Genomic DNA, 15,068 nt, shown 5'->3' with positions numbered 1-15,068 from the left:
TATGGCCGTTGGCGCTTACGCTATTGTTAACGCCGCTCCGCCGCCGCGCGCTATTATTATTGCGGCGCTATGCGACGTAAGCGCCAACTGCCATAAGGTACCTTTTGCCGTGGAACGTCACATATTTCCGCATTGATAGCACCTTGTGAGATGAAATACAGCTTTTACATTAACAATTTATTTTTGAAATAATACCGATTAAAATACTACTTCAACTGCATATTCCGTTGTGCAAATAAATAAATTATAACAATAAATAGTTCGGAAGTATATAAAAATAAATCTTTATAAATACTTAAAACTAAATTAAATAACTAAATAAATTCAACCTCGCGCCCTTTAACACTAAACGGTTAAGCGAAGAATTTAATTTCAGCGAAAAATAATAATTTTCCGTACAAAACAAAATAAACAGACAACAGTTTTATTTAAAAATAAAATACTTTGTGATGATTACAACGTCTGTTTAGAGTTTTCGTAAAATCTGTTAAATGTAGGTATGTATTTAAATAGGATATGGTTTGCGATATTGGGACATTTTAAATAATTTATTTTGTTCAAAATACTTATAAAATCTAAATTTTAATTGTAGGTTAGTAATGGGAAAATGTTTGGACGTTAAAAATGTAATACCTAGTTGACAATATTTCTATAAAACTTTAAGCCACATGTGTGATTCTTATCACTACAGCGTACATGTATATTAGATCCGTTTAGTCCTTTAAACAGTAAAAAAAATAAAAAGCGTAGGTTTAAAAAAATACTGGTTTTGGAATGCGTCGCGAATTCGTTCGAGTCAGATGGCCAGCATCTTCGAGAAGCTGTCAGACAGTGCCTAGGAGGTGGACTGATTTATGTACTACTTCTTGGCTAAGCTTACACACAACACTTAATAAAATATACATTTCGTTTAATAAAATACATAATAATAAATGTCCTTAAATACGAATTATGATAACATTACATTAGTTGCAAACATAAATAAATTTATGCCGCATAATAGACTAGAATACGTTGAGGATAGAAAGCAGGAGGAACGTGACTTTCTGCTTCTGCGCTGGCGACCGCTGTGACCGCCGCGTTTGCGTTGACCGCAGTGTACGCAAGGTGGTAGCGTCCGTGCGGTCAAGGATTGCGATGGTGACCGCGGAGCGTGTGGTGAGCGCTATTTGACTGCTCCGCGCGCTAGATGGCGATAGTGACGACGGAGCGTGTGTGTTGAGCGCTGGTTGACCGCTCCGCGCGCTAGATGGCGTTGAGTGCGTTAGCGTCCGACGAAGTCCACCATTTGATCTATTTGTTCCTCCTCGTCGTAGAGGTACAGAGACTCCATGCAGCCCTTGAAGTAGGGCGTGGTGAAACATTTGGCCCTGGAACGACAAAAAAATATTATTAGGTCTAAAGTTTTTTGGGTCTGTTTAATCGCTAAGCAGCGTTTTTCGTAACTTCAAAAATGTTTTATTCAAACTTTAACGGACCCTAGACTGAAGATTAAATTTCATGTTAAAGATACATTCTCGTATACAATAAGTCTGTATTGTCTAATACATTGTTGTTACTTTACTCAAAATAATTATATCAACTAGTAAGTAGAAGTAGAACTCAATACATTTTAACCATGCTATTAAATAAACGTTAGTCAAGTTAAAGTAAAAATATCGGATGTAGTAAAAGTATGTACCTACTTATTTAAAGGTTAGTAGAGTAAGTTCTTAAATGTAGATTATCTAGAAGAAACTAGAATATTAATAGCGAAAAGTTAATAAAAGGCTACAGAGTACATAAAAGTTCAGAGCTTAATCAGAAAAGAAGTCCATTAAAGCCTACACAAGCCTTTAAGCGGAGCTTAATAAAAGCCTTTGGTAAGATCAAAACGCCTACTCACAGACGATATCAGTTTTAATTTTTTACTGTAAAAGGTCAACTCGCATATAATAAATTGGAGTTAATGGGTTTATTGTAGTCTATTTATAAACCAAATTAGCTTTATTTAGGTAGGTACCTACAATATGGAGCTAATACAGCGTGTTAGTCTACTGAACTTATTGCCTGACCTAAAACTTTGCATGCCATTGATATCGACTTGCCTTAGTCACGGGTTTTCCCCTAACTACTCTAACGGGACTGGAAGATGAATGTCCTAGGTTTTAATTTTAACACCATAAATCACGTGGCTACGTTACCGAATAATACAAAATTTAATTACGAAAGTACAATTATATTGGAAGTTTAGTAAAAAAAAATCTTTACCTGATAAACTTAGATAGAAACAACTTGACGATTACGTTTTGCAATAATCTTAGCAGGCTAATAATCATACTGACAGCTCTGGCGTAAGGTAGAGACAAATAATTAGTAATAAAATATAAGTACCTACCTATCTTATAGCTTAAGTTAAAGGTAGTAAAGTTAGAGGCATGCGATTAGGTGTGTTAGAATTGTAAGAAATAGGTGCTTGAAATTAGACCAGTGCAGAACCAGCAAAAGTGCATGCTGTTAAGTGTTAACCCCAAGAAGAAATAATTAGAAAAGGAAGCAGTTAGTCTTTATTTAGGGTGTAATATGAGCGTTATTATTACGTCTCAGACTTCACCCTATAGAGACCCTCACACTAGCGTCGGCGTCTAGTCAGCGCTATGGAAAATGACGGCGCCAGTTGCGCCAACGTTGCGTCGAGCAGCAGCCATAGAGTTGACTAGACGCCGACGTTAGTGTGGTGGGTCTCATAGACTCGTAAGAAAAGGATGAAGGAGAGGAGAAAACAAAATAAAATGTTCACCTAAATCCCTGGATCCGCCCCGTGTAACTGTTTTATATATGTCTTGAAGAGCTCTAGCTGGTCTTGTTCTTGTAACACCTCGACGCACCCCTTGAAGTACTCTGTCGTGAAACAGTCTTGCCTGTTCCCCAGGAAAACATATTATAACACATATACAACAACATATTGGTGGTTAAACGAAAGAGGATTCAATCGGGGTAAAAAAAACCTATACTGGGACGAGGTAGAAAAGCGCATACGCTCTTATTCTCTCCTAAGTTACTTTAAATCATTTTGAACTTTGATTGACGGATTGTACCGTTATGGTTGTATAGTTGTCTGCTCAAAACGGTAGGTATGTTAGCTGTTTTGCTCACAAATTGAACCCTCTTTCATTTTAAAATTTTTAAAGTACCTAATGACTAATGTGGGTAGTATACCTAAGTAAGAGCGATTAATTCGTTTACTGCAATTCATTTACTGTATCGTATTACAGGTTGGGTCTGTTTAAACATAAATCAATGATACATTTAAACAAGGACACGTTAAGCTTATATGTATTTAATTAAAAAGTTATGAATTCTAAAGTTAAAATAATCGAGTAGCGCCATCTATTGTGTAATTTGGTTACTATTTTCACATTGTCTGTGCGAGTGTTGACTCTGAGTTCATTTAACGTATCCTCGCTACCACGGACATCAAAATTCAAATTTCGAACACACCTGCATAAAGTGTAAAGCTGCGCCTCCCTAAACAGATTATAGCAGTCGTCACAGATCCTGTCAAGGCGAGCGAAGATGGCGGCGTCATAGACGCCCTTGCACTGGAGGTTGAAGAAGGAGCGGCGGGCGACGTGGTGCGGCGTCGCCGCGGGGGGCGCGCCCGCCGCGGCGAGCGCCAGCGTCAGGAGCGCGCACGCCAATTGTACTGAGCTTAGATGCATCTGTAACAGAGAAAGAAGGGGATTAATAAATGGTTTTAACAATAGATGGCGCTGCCGGATTATAAATAGTCCCACTAACTTCCAAGGGTAAAATCCTGTCTAAAAACGACATTGATGTTTTTAATTTAGAATTTACCTGATATTTAAGGGGTTTGATAATTATTAGGACTGATTTTTTTGCATATGGGTTTTTGTTTGTAAAATTAGTACCGAGGGCAAAGTGAATTATTTAGTTCCAGCTAAAACAGTGCACACTCAACTCTTTGTTTTTCTATAGGTTGGTCAATATCAATATTAAGATTAGATAAGATAGTTGAATTTAAATAAGTAACAGCGCTAGTTTACGAGTGACCACCTAAGTCGCATAAATATGGGATAGAAATATTAGAAATGATATATCTGGGCAGAAAACTAATTAACCAAAGGTCCTATTAACTCGTTACGCTTAACGGTTACGTTTTAAACTAACTCAATTTCCTGTTGCCAAGGTCTAACCCGGCCCTAGCACTAATCGATTTTATAATAATTACGTCGGTAAATCGAACATTCGATACTAAGCCGTGTTTAAGCTGCTTATCGACTCCAAGCGAGTCTCGAGATCAGGAAATTTTGAGCCACGGATTCGTGGCAACTATGCAGTGATTGAAAAGTGCAAATCTAATGGTTCCTTAGAGTAATCGACTATGTAAGCGATTGAAATGACACTCCAGTGTCGCAAGCGCAACTCTCCGCGCAATCGCCATCTGTCAGGCGCGAGCCGTCATATTTGCATTTATCACATGCTCAGGAATTACAAAATTTTGCTGAGAATTTATGTAAAATAGACTTTCTGTGAAAGGCATAAGAGTGTTGCAGACCCTTAGATAAAGTTGTTAATCTGCAAGCTGTTAAGTATGTCGTGCATCAAGGGAAAATATACCCTATTAAATAGGACAAGAGTGTTATTATAAAGTGATAACGACCTGTAAAATCCTACCGTGGTAAAGTACTTACAGTGGAAACTTGTATTAAGTCCTTTGAAACTGGCAGCTCAAGTGAGTGGCTAGTTATTAAGCAAAGTGGACTTGTAAAGTGTTAATATAGTGTGATGGTGGTCCCACTAAGTCTGTTGGCCGATTATCTAGGTAGATGGGGGCCGTGCAGAAAGTGTAGGTGCACTAAGAGGCTCTTTCGTTGACTTCTCGAACTAGGTTTCTCAATTCCACCCAGAGTGCGTTAAAATCTCTTAATATGTAAGTGCTATTATTTATATTATGCTCACAGCTCGCAGGTAGTGCATTAAATAGTAATATTTATATGTCAAATTCAGCATCATTCATTCATGAATTTTACTGAGATTTTACTTGTACAACAAAGTCATGTAGGTATCATTTGTTTCTCAAATGTAAATAATTGAATTGGAAACACACAACTCTTTTCTTAAGCAACCAATCATCCGTTAAATTGACGTTGACGATGAAACAATCGCAACGGAACCGTAACCCGTTTCGATTCGATTCGATTTTCACGATCGTAAAGATCTCTTTGTTCGTAACGAGCTTGAACCACCAACTTAACAAGGAGCTACAACAAGCGATAATAGCCCGTTTATCCGTGGGATAAAAGCTTTGTAGTAGACTAAATAAGTTGGCGAATCTGAATCTGTATAATAAAGTTAGTCCTCGCATGAGAACGGAGTCCGTGTATTCCTTTAGAGCAGACGATTCGAGTTCTAAAGCGCCAATGTAATGTGACCTATCGAAATTAGTATTAAGCTGCATTGGGGTAAGATCGAAAACTTAGCGATCTCTGGTTTAAATTTGTCTTTTTCTAAGAAATATAAATGTCAATATGACGGATAAGGACAAACGATTATCAAATCTTTGTTAAAATTGACAAACGATTAAATACCCAGTTCTCTCTAATATAAAACTAAAAGGACTATTAGTCGCTCATCGGAGTTAAGGGCCTACCACCAATCATTTATTTTGTACATTCATCTATTTGCCCCTCTATCGCTCCAAAGCCCAAGAGTTTTTTTGCGGTAGGTCCTCTGGTTAGGGCCGGTACAGACGGACTGCAACCCAACTGCAACTTGTATGGGAACTGCAAGCCGACGTTACAGTTGGCGTGTAGTCGTATCGGCCCTTACACTGGCCCTGGCTCTTGAGTCGACTTGGTAAGCGTTTGCAACGACACTGTTTAACTCAGCTGTCGATCAGCGGCCGACATTTGACTATACTTTTAAAATACGGGGAATTGCGAACGGCGGCATCGTATATGGCTACAGTCATCAATTAAACATAAGATTCCACGGTTTCTATGTGGATAAGGAGTGAACGCACCCGAGTCGAGGCCTGTATCTACCGCAGTAGGGTAGTTAAGCCAGTAACGTGACTTAATCGTGCTTTATGTGAACGTCAGAATTATAATCTCATTCAAAGAGCGGCTGGGGGTAAAACTTGCGGAGGAATAAGTTGATGTGCAGGTTGGGGAAAGTTTCAAAAAAGTGGGAAAAGTTTTCGGATATTTCGGGAAAATTAAATAGGTTAAATAAGGAAATGTGAAAGAAACAAACCCATACAAAAATATGAGAAGTTTCCGAAATTTAATTGTCCCGTTGTATTGGCGATAGACCCGTCTACAAATGTGAGTTCATATGTATTTAATTATCCTCGGGAAAGACGCCTTCTTGCATTTCACCCAATCGCTAAATTCTCCCTCGTTTATGGGCGTTTTATTTTTGTTGTCCCCTACACTTTTTTTTCAAATTTGGGATTTTTTATGTTATTTCTACTCAGAATCACGAGCTCTTTCTATCCTAATAGGAGAAAAAAAGTGTCCTAAGGTTTTTATTTCCATTCCGTCACCATTTTTCATAGACTTTGTAGGGCGGTCGCGTAATGGAAAGATCGAAAAATGTATGGAAATTTAGGGACACTTTTTTTCTCCTATTAGGATAGAATGAGCTCGTGATTTTGAGTAGAAATAACATAAAAAATCCCAAATTTGAAAAAAAAAATTGTAGGGGACAACAAAAAAAAACGCCCTTATTCAAACATCGAAGTCAAACTACGGTTGATGAATGCACTGCGCCTGCTGCAATTTGTCTTGCGCGCACCGCGAATAGTAATCAGGCAGGCTAGACTGCTCGGCTGCCACCCAAGAGATAATGCCCCGCATTATTGAACGATTTATAAACAGGCCTTTTTAGGGTCCCGTCCTACAAAAAACCATAGAGGTCTTCACGTAATTGTACAAAAGTTTGAATTTAAATTGAGCGGTTTTTGTAAGTGTAGATATAAATATTTAAAAAAAGAAGCCTTTATCAATGAAACATGTCGGCTCGTTGGGCCTCTATATTACAGAGTTGCAACAAATGTTACTTTATTATTTTGTGGGTGTATACAAACTTGTAAAATAAATCCATCATATGTATACCTATAGGTACATATTTATGTTATGTACTTATGTAACATTCGTGTCGCTTGCATGTCCATAAAGTTTATAGGTAGGTACTTACTTACATAGGTACTTTGTTATACGTAAATGAGTTAACAAGACGCTCCGTGAGCAGTTTTTAAATAAAACCTTATTACGCAGTTGAAGCATAAACCCGAGTTTCATAGTGTTAGTCTCCAAATATTACACACCATTATACTGCATTTACATTAATATGTCGGCCTCACAGATAACACGCAGAGTTTATTTTGTTTACACCAAATCGTACTTGTATCCATGTCAGACAGGCCGGCGTAGGCTGACCCCCCGGTTACCTCAGACAGTTGAGGGTAAACACGTAATGGAGATCAAATTACATTGGTCGTTGAGGACAGACAAAATGGCACCACGCTCGTTCAGAGCTGAAATGCAGTAAGAAAGTTTTGACTCTGTGTGTTTTTAGGACTATTTCGTTGTGTATTTGAGGTGACTTTGCCCATATACTTGTAATGTAACGATCGCGATTGCAAGTATTTTTCCGTCAGCCTAATGTTATTTAAGTACAAGCGACTTTATAAGTTGCACCTAAGATTGCGTGGTAATGTTAACCTTTTAGGTACTTATGTATTGCAAATACATTTTACAATGCATGGTTAGAAAACGCCACATTTTCGTACAGATGGAAATTAAATGGAAAATTCACCGCGCATTTTTTTTGGATTGTCACCAAGGCTCGGAAAAACGCTCGTCATTTTGAAAAACAAATATAATTTAGGATCCATTTACGAGTCGAAAATGTTCGTTTACGGTCTACGGATGTCATTGGGGCATATTTAATCGTTGACATTGGTATAAAGACTGTGTTGTATGGAACAGGGTAATGTTTTCTAAATGACGGGCGTTTTCCGAGCCTTGATTATCACAAACTACAATCAAGCCATTATAACTATTTTGAATCGTGTATATGTGTAGGAAAGCCACATTTACCGTGTAGGTATATCCATTATATTCTAAGCCTCTCCTCTCTCATTCCTGGCTAATTTACGATTTTCGGCATTTTCATTATACAGTTTCATGACGACAACCTTAGGACGGAAGCAATTAGGTACAACTAATATCACATTTTTTGCAAAATCACTATAATAATCATCGACTTGTCCATAAACACTAGCTGTGAAACAAAATGGCCGCCTGGGACAATGGATGGTATCGCACCATCTCGCCATTGTTGTAACCTTCGCGCGACCTCACCTCACGCTGGCCTTAGCGCGAATTCGGATACCGCTTCCTATTAAGTTTCCCCTTTTAAGCAAGTTTAAAAACTGATCGTCAGCATTAAAAGTAGGGTCTGTCTGTCTTGTTGCGTTGTTTCACGCAACAAGAGTATCTGCCACCCTACTTTTCCAAATTACTACTCTAAACTTTACTACTAAAAGATATACGAGTATCTCGTCAGTTTCCGATCAGAGAATGATGCCGAATTTACTTGTAGTCTGGTATATCAATTATGTCATAAGAAAATGGCTGCAATTTTGAAAAATAAAGGTGCGATTTTTATTGCTTAAGCTCTGCTTACCTAAAAAAAAAAGCTCTAGTACTTACATAATACAAATTTTGCGCTTGTTTCTACTGACTGACAAATTGGTTTGTCAGACTATAATAAATAACCCTACGAGTATATATACCTATAAAGTTTTAAGACCGTACCTTAGGTATGCGGAAATAATTTCAGGTAATTATTGTTTATTATCGGTATTGAAGCGTAACAAAAAATTAATAGCCCTAATTAGAACATTAATATTTATATTTTCGCGTTCCTCCTTTCCTATACCTACACCTAATACCTACAGATGATGTGTACTCACAATAAAACCGACCAAGTGGTAGTGAGACTCGCGCACGGAGGGTTCCGCACCATCAACAAAAAATAGAGCAAAACGAGCAAAAAAAAAAACAAAAAAACGGTCACCCATCCAAGTACTGACCTCGCCCGACGTTGCTTAACTTCGGTCAAAGACTTTATTTTATTCTGTTTTTAGTATTTGTTGTTATAGCGGCAACAGAAATACATCATCTGTGAAAATTTCAACTGTCTAGCTATCACGGTTCGTGAGATACATCCTGGTGACAGACGGACGGACGGAACCCTAAAAGCCGTCTGTAAATTAAAACAGCTTTAAGGTAAATAAATAAATAGGTACCTAAGTAGGTACGTATTCAAGTAAAATTGCAGAATAATCTCATATTTTTTATTGTATAGAGATCGATAATTTCCGTTGCCAAAATGAAACTTTCCTTAATTTCCTATGAAATTTGCGGCAACTTTCCGCAATTTGCACATATGTAGTCTTGATAGGTATAATACAAGCTAAATAAACAAGGATCACTCGGCCCTAGGATTCAATAGAGTCAACGTTCTTGAATGCGCGGGCTACATGCCATCGGCCTCACTCTTAATAGCACTCAACTCCAAATACAGCTACACACTTTTGTATCTTATGCCATTGTAATAAGACGAAAACTGCATGCATATATTAGACTTCGAGAGTACTAATGCGCTATGCCAGTCACATAGCGATGTGTTCGATGCATATCGTATCATATTCTGGATTCTGGACCTTGCTCTTGTTAAGTAGTTGGTAGAGTGCCGTCTATTTGCCTTTGCGTGGAAAGCTAGGACGTTCTAAATTTAGAAGGTTTCCTATTTCGTATGGAAAAATGGTGTTAAACTAATTGAGCTCGTATGTTTTGAACGTATGTTGAACGTATGTTTCACACTACACTACATAGTATAAAAACAAAGTCGCTTCCTGCTGTCTGTCCCTATGTATGCTTAGATCTTAAAAACTACGCAACGGATTTTGATGCAGTTTTTTCGATAGATAGAGAGATTGAAGAGGAAGGTTTATGTATAATTTGTTAACCCGTGCGAAGCCGGGGCGGGTCGCTAGTTAGGTTATAAATTGGATGTATATGTGTAGGTACTCTGAAGGAATATACTACGCAGATCATAACATAACTTCTGCTTCTGTGGCATTTAATTATTTGCGTCTTTAATCGAAAAATATGCTTATGATTTAAATCCTTAAATCACGCTCCCAACCGAAGCCCCGACCCGGACCGTCCTAACGTGAGTCATCCTTTACTTGTCACGTATTCTAAATCGAAATCAACTCTTTATTTTCCGTCTTTATTGATATTGGTTTAGGCGCTGTGTCCATCTTTCCCGTCTTTCTCTTTCGCTTTAGATCATTACGAGTTCCAGAATAATAATTTAACTAACTGTTTTTTTAAGATATGCGAGGCAAACAAGCAGGCGAAACGCCTGATGGTAAGCAATTACCATCGCCAATGGACACCTGGAACACCAAAGGTTGCAAGTGTGTTGCCGGCATTTAAGATAGAGTACCTACCTATGCTCTTTTCTTGAAGGGCTGGAAATTACCGCGGGAGACAGTTCATAGTTGTTTAGCTGTGCAAGGAGTGTTTGGAGGGCAATGTTGTATTTGCTGGCAATAGTCACTGTGGAGTCTGTCTTATAGACATTGAGAGAACTAAGAAAACTTAGCCAGCAGCCAAATATACTCGACAGTATAAGCAACTCCTTAGACATCATGTCTGCGTTCAATTAGCGGCTAGGCCATCGCGTGACGTCTCCACCAATGAGAGACAATTAACCACGTGTCGACTGAAACTGGGTCATCTGAAGCTGAAGTGACGTGCGTTTTGATTCCCGATTGTTTTATTGATAATGTCGATACTCGGAGTTGGTTAATGGGTGTCCTGCGATTCTTAATGGTTTCCTATTACGTTATTGTGAGTGCTCGATCGTTTGATGCGTAAATTGCGTAATACAAAGTGGTCAATCAAAGAGCGATTGATCGAGTAATTTACTCGTTTTATACCATCTCTATATGAAGCAGGAAACCGAATTTTGGATAATGCCGGAAAACGGTAGACAGAAGATAAAAAATTGGAATCAATATCGCACTTAGAATGGTCGCAAAGGTCTATATTGTGTTGTGTGATTAAATATTGTCTAATAATCCAATATTATCCTACACACTACACAAAACCGCACTACACTATGCAAAAACCGTTGATGTCTATAATAAACTTATTATTAATCAAAGTTTATAAATAATAACGAGTAGGATCGTTATTCGTTATCTACATTACATCAGCATGTTACCACGATGTCTGGCCGTCTCATAGGTAAGGGTTGGTGCCAAAACTAAATATAACTTTTTAAATGTAGTATCAATCAAATCCAAGCCGTGACGAGAGCGCACATTGATTTTATAAATAAATTAATTAAAATAATACGAGTTTCGAATTCGCTCGGACAAAATAATAGGTCTACTATCTATTCTAGCCCATAACAGGGTTCATCCAAAAATCATGAGATCATATTTTAGCTACCATTTGACCACCTTGGTGATATTTTACGATTTTGACTTCACAAAAACATATTAAAAAAAATTTAAGTATTTTTCCAACTCCACCTAGGTACTTATAAAGTCTATAAAAATCGTATAGAATTTGTTTTTCGCTACTAACTCTTACAATAATAAAAAATCGAAAAAATCAAATGAAAGGGTCCTAGTTATGGTTAACACACAATAAAATAGTGCAAAAATATTTTACAGTACATATGGGGCTACTTTTCCGCACTAGTGCGTAAAATAGCACTTTTCGTGCGTATGTCGAAACTTTAAAGTACCATATGTACTGTAAACCGTTGTTCGATACACGTGCGAATAGGTAATTCGCAACTCGTGTCGATTTAAAATACTCCCTTCGGTCGTGTTTTAATTTATCGCCACTCGTTTCGAATTTCCTCTTTTTCGCACTTGTATCGAAATAACTATTCCATAATATCAGTACCTAATATATAGAGAGGATAATGGAGACTACGTTTTTATGGAGCAGCCGGTCCTCAACTATTATCCTCTTAAAGTGGGCATTGAAATGTCTGATGTGGAACAAACTACAGTTTGCACAGTCGGGCTTTCACTTCGTGCGTGGCAGCGTATGGATGTCTGCCTTATTGCTCGTATGCTTTTAAATTAAATGTCAGTTAAAGTGCAAGGTTTCACGTAAACGGTTCGGTATAATATAAGTTGTTAACCAATGTGTCATAATGAAATTAAATAGTATTTCATGGCAAATTTATGAGAAACTAATGCGTTTTATTGACAGATTTACTCATATTTTGTTTGTAGCTTTATTGAAAAGCGGGAATATAACGCGATTCATGAATATTAAATTAAACACACAATGTTATCTATGTGTCAATACTGAACAGCAAAGTTGCAAAAATGAGGGTAGTGGCACAATATGTATAGACATAATATTGTATAAATTATGTGATAGATGGCGCTTTTCCAAGTCTTTTATCGTTATGATATTGGGACTTTATATTATCAGAATTCTGAACGCGAATTAAAATTGCAATGCGTAATGCAATCCTACTACAGGAAATATATAATTGTAAACTACTCAATTCAAAAACAGCTTCGAAAATGGTTCAATCTGGTGATGGTACTGGTGGTGTGAAAAATATACTCATAAACAAATGTCAAAATATAACACTTCCTTCCTTATGTACACGTAGGAGCTCATAATAATGGCTCCTCTACACGATGGGCCAGCGCCGGCCACTCCAAGGGACGCATTTATGCGTTATAGGGAGCAAGTGATATTGCTATCTCATTCTACCGCATGGCTGCATCCCTTGGAGTGGCCGGCGCTGGCCCAACGTGTAGCGGAGCCATAAGAACTCACCACGCGCATGGCCGGGCGTCATTCAGCGCCGCCCCGCAGTCTGCGCGAGCGCACGGCGCAATTGCGCAAGCTAGGCTTGTGAAATTCGTTTTCCCTACTTATCATCTCATTTTATATACGCGTCACTTTAAACCACAGACTACTCAAACATATACAGTGAAACCTGGTTAAGTGGGACCTGGATAAGTGAGAAACCTCTATAGCTGGGACTCATGGTGCGGTCCCGACACTTTAGCACTGAATTACCTCTGTTAGTGAGAAAAAACGAACCTCTATAACTGGGATTAGTTGTTGTGATTTTAAAGTCACATTTACCTCTATAACTGAGACAGAGAGTGTATTTTACCTCTTTTACTGAGACTATATTTATAAGATCACATTTTCCTAATTGTTTTTTTAGAATTTAATAGGAATTGACCTCTGTATCTGAGATAACGTCAATCTATGACCTCTCTAACTTGGACTTTATTGATCAAATTCCGTATTCTTACTAAATCTTAGTCTATCCACAAATTCCGCATTTGCTTAATTGTGTCTAAACGACTTCAAGTTTCATTTAGGTACTTTATGTAGTTAAAACTATCGAAACGAAAGCTGAAATCTTGATAGTAACACGAATAAATAAATTTTCATTTAATAGATTTCTAAGACGCAATGAAGTCCGTATCAAATTTAATTGAAAAAATATAACCTTTGGAGAATCATTAAAAATAAATTCGATGAAATATTTAAACAGATTTAAAAAATATTTAGGGACAAGGATTAGGTATTTTATCTCATTTATTTTTAAAGATAATTACAAAATACCTTATTAACCACCTCTATAACTGAAATATATCCTCTATTCTCACCTCTATTAGTGGGACCCTCTGTAAATGAGACAGAAATTTATTTGTACCTGGCTAACTGAGAGTCTGGGTAAGTGGAATACCTCTTTAAGTGAGACAAATCTGCTCGTCCCTTGAGATCTCACTTATCCAGGTTTCACTGTATAACGTAATCTACCTATAACTTAGTTGTTCTTTATGTTACTTAAACAGTGAATGTAAAATCGAACTGAGCATTAAAAGCAACGATGGAGTTAAGGACTTACAGAACCGCCTACGTAGCGTTAGCGATTGGCATGTTGGCTACGGGGGCATGTTGGTTCCCCCGGACTAGGTGGCATGCGTAAGCGCATTTCCCCACCGTTAAAAAAGCCCCTGAAATAACTAAGAGGCCGGAATTCCATACTAAATTAGTAGGTATACGAATTGTCTTATATCACTTATATGCTCCGTTTTGTTGTAGTTGAAGTGATCTGTGTTTCAAACTTTATCTACTTATTTGCCTTGGAATGCAGTATTAGAATGTGTAAAATGTCCGCGTTATGCATTTAATTTTAAATTGCTAGAAGTCTAAATAGCTAATGAAATATCGCTAGAACGAAGTGCAGTATCTATAGTTCTATTTTCATGTCTTTGCGTAGGTACATATATATTGGAAATATTGTAGGGACTGTAGGGTTACTTATCTTTTAAGATCACGCGCAATACCTATTATGTTCTTTATAGAACATTGCCGCCTTTTTAAATGGGTCACAGGTATTCTCATATTTTATATTTTCCTTAAGCTAAAATTACTTGATTTTACAACTACGCCTTTTTTCACTACGTTGGCAAACAAGAGTACCTACGGCTTGCTTGCGGACGACGCAGAAGCTTGCTTCCAACGCGGTCTCACATACTTTTTTAAATAGTTTCATAGATTTTTTCAAATAGAATTCCAAATTTCACGTTATAAAAAAGTAAGGTAGAGTCGTATCAAGGTTTTTGCATAGACAAAGTGTGCCATTAATGTCATCTTTCATGTCAAACTATGAAAATATGACGATTATAATGGCACTCTCTCACTTTGTTCTGTTCAAGTCGGTGCGAAGTAAGCTTAGGCAGATTTTAACAGGTTTTAAAGTAACACAGATGTAGTTAATCGAGAGACTAATTCACGTACATAATTGAGAAAACCTTCCACTGGCAATTAACTGACTTGAAACATTTGATTAATTATACTGATTAAAACATACCGCGTAAGGACTTGCGGACCTACTTCACGCTGTAAATCATGCGCAATTATGTCATTAAAATAACTCAGAAACTTTAGTTTAGATAGTAAAACCTAACT

At 37.5% G+C, this 15,068-nt stretch overlaps 1 protein-coding gene across 3 annotated transcripts in view; it reads right to left on the bottom strand.

Moving 5' to 3' along the window:
- Positions 1-756: 756 nt before the first annotated feature.
- The window catches only part of LOC134655419 (CHH-like protein), an 82,871-nt gene continuing 68,559 nt past the window's right edge, over positions 757-15,068 (bottom strand). For 2 of the 3 annotated variants that reach the window (XM_063510886.1, XM_063510885.1), the window contains exons 2-4: positions 3,481-3,701; positions 2,780-2,900; positions 757-1,370 (exon numbers count right to left, since the gene is read on the bottom strand). In XM_063510886.1, coding sequence (XP_063366956.1) covers positions 2,780-2,900; positions 3,481-3,701 — 342 coding nt within the window. In that variant the 3' untranslated portion in view covers positions 757-1,370. The remainder of the gene's footprint in view (positions 1,371-2,779; positions 2,901-3,480; positions 3,702-15,068) is intronic. The other variant, XM_063510887.1, reaches the window with a different exon arrangement.

This window comes from Cydia amplana, chromosome 16 (genome assembly GCF_948474715.1).
Source record: "Cydia amplana chromosome 16, ilCydAmpl1.1, whole genome shotgun sequence".
Lineage (NCBI taxonomy): Eukaryota > Metazoa > Arthropoda > Insecta > Lepidoptera > Tortricidae > Cydia > Cydia amplana.
The sequence above is the reverse complement of the archived record's forward strand: the minus strand, read 5'-3'. Positions and strand labels throughout refer to the sequence as shown.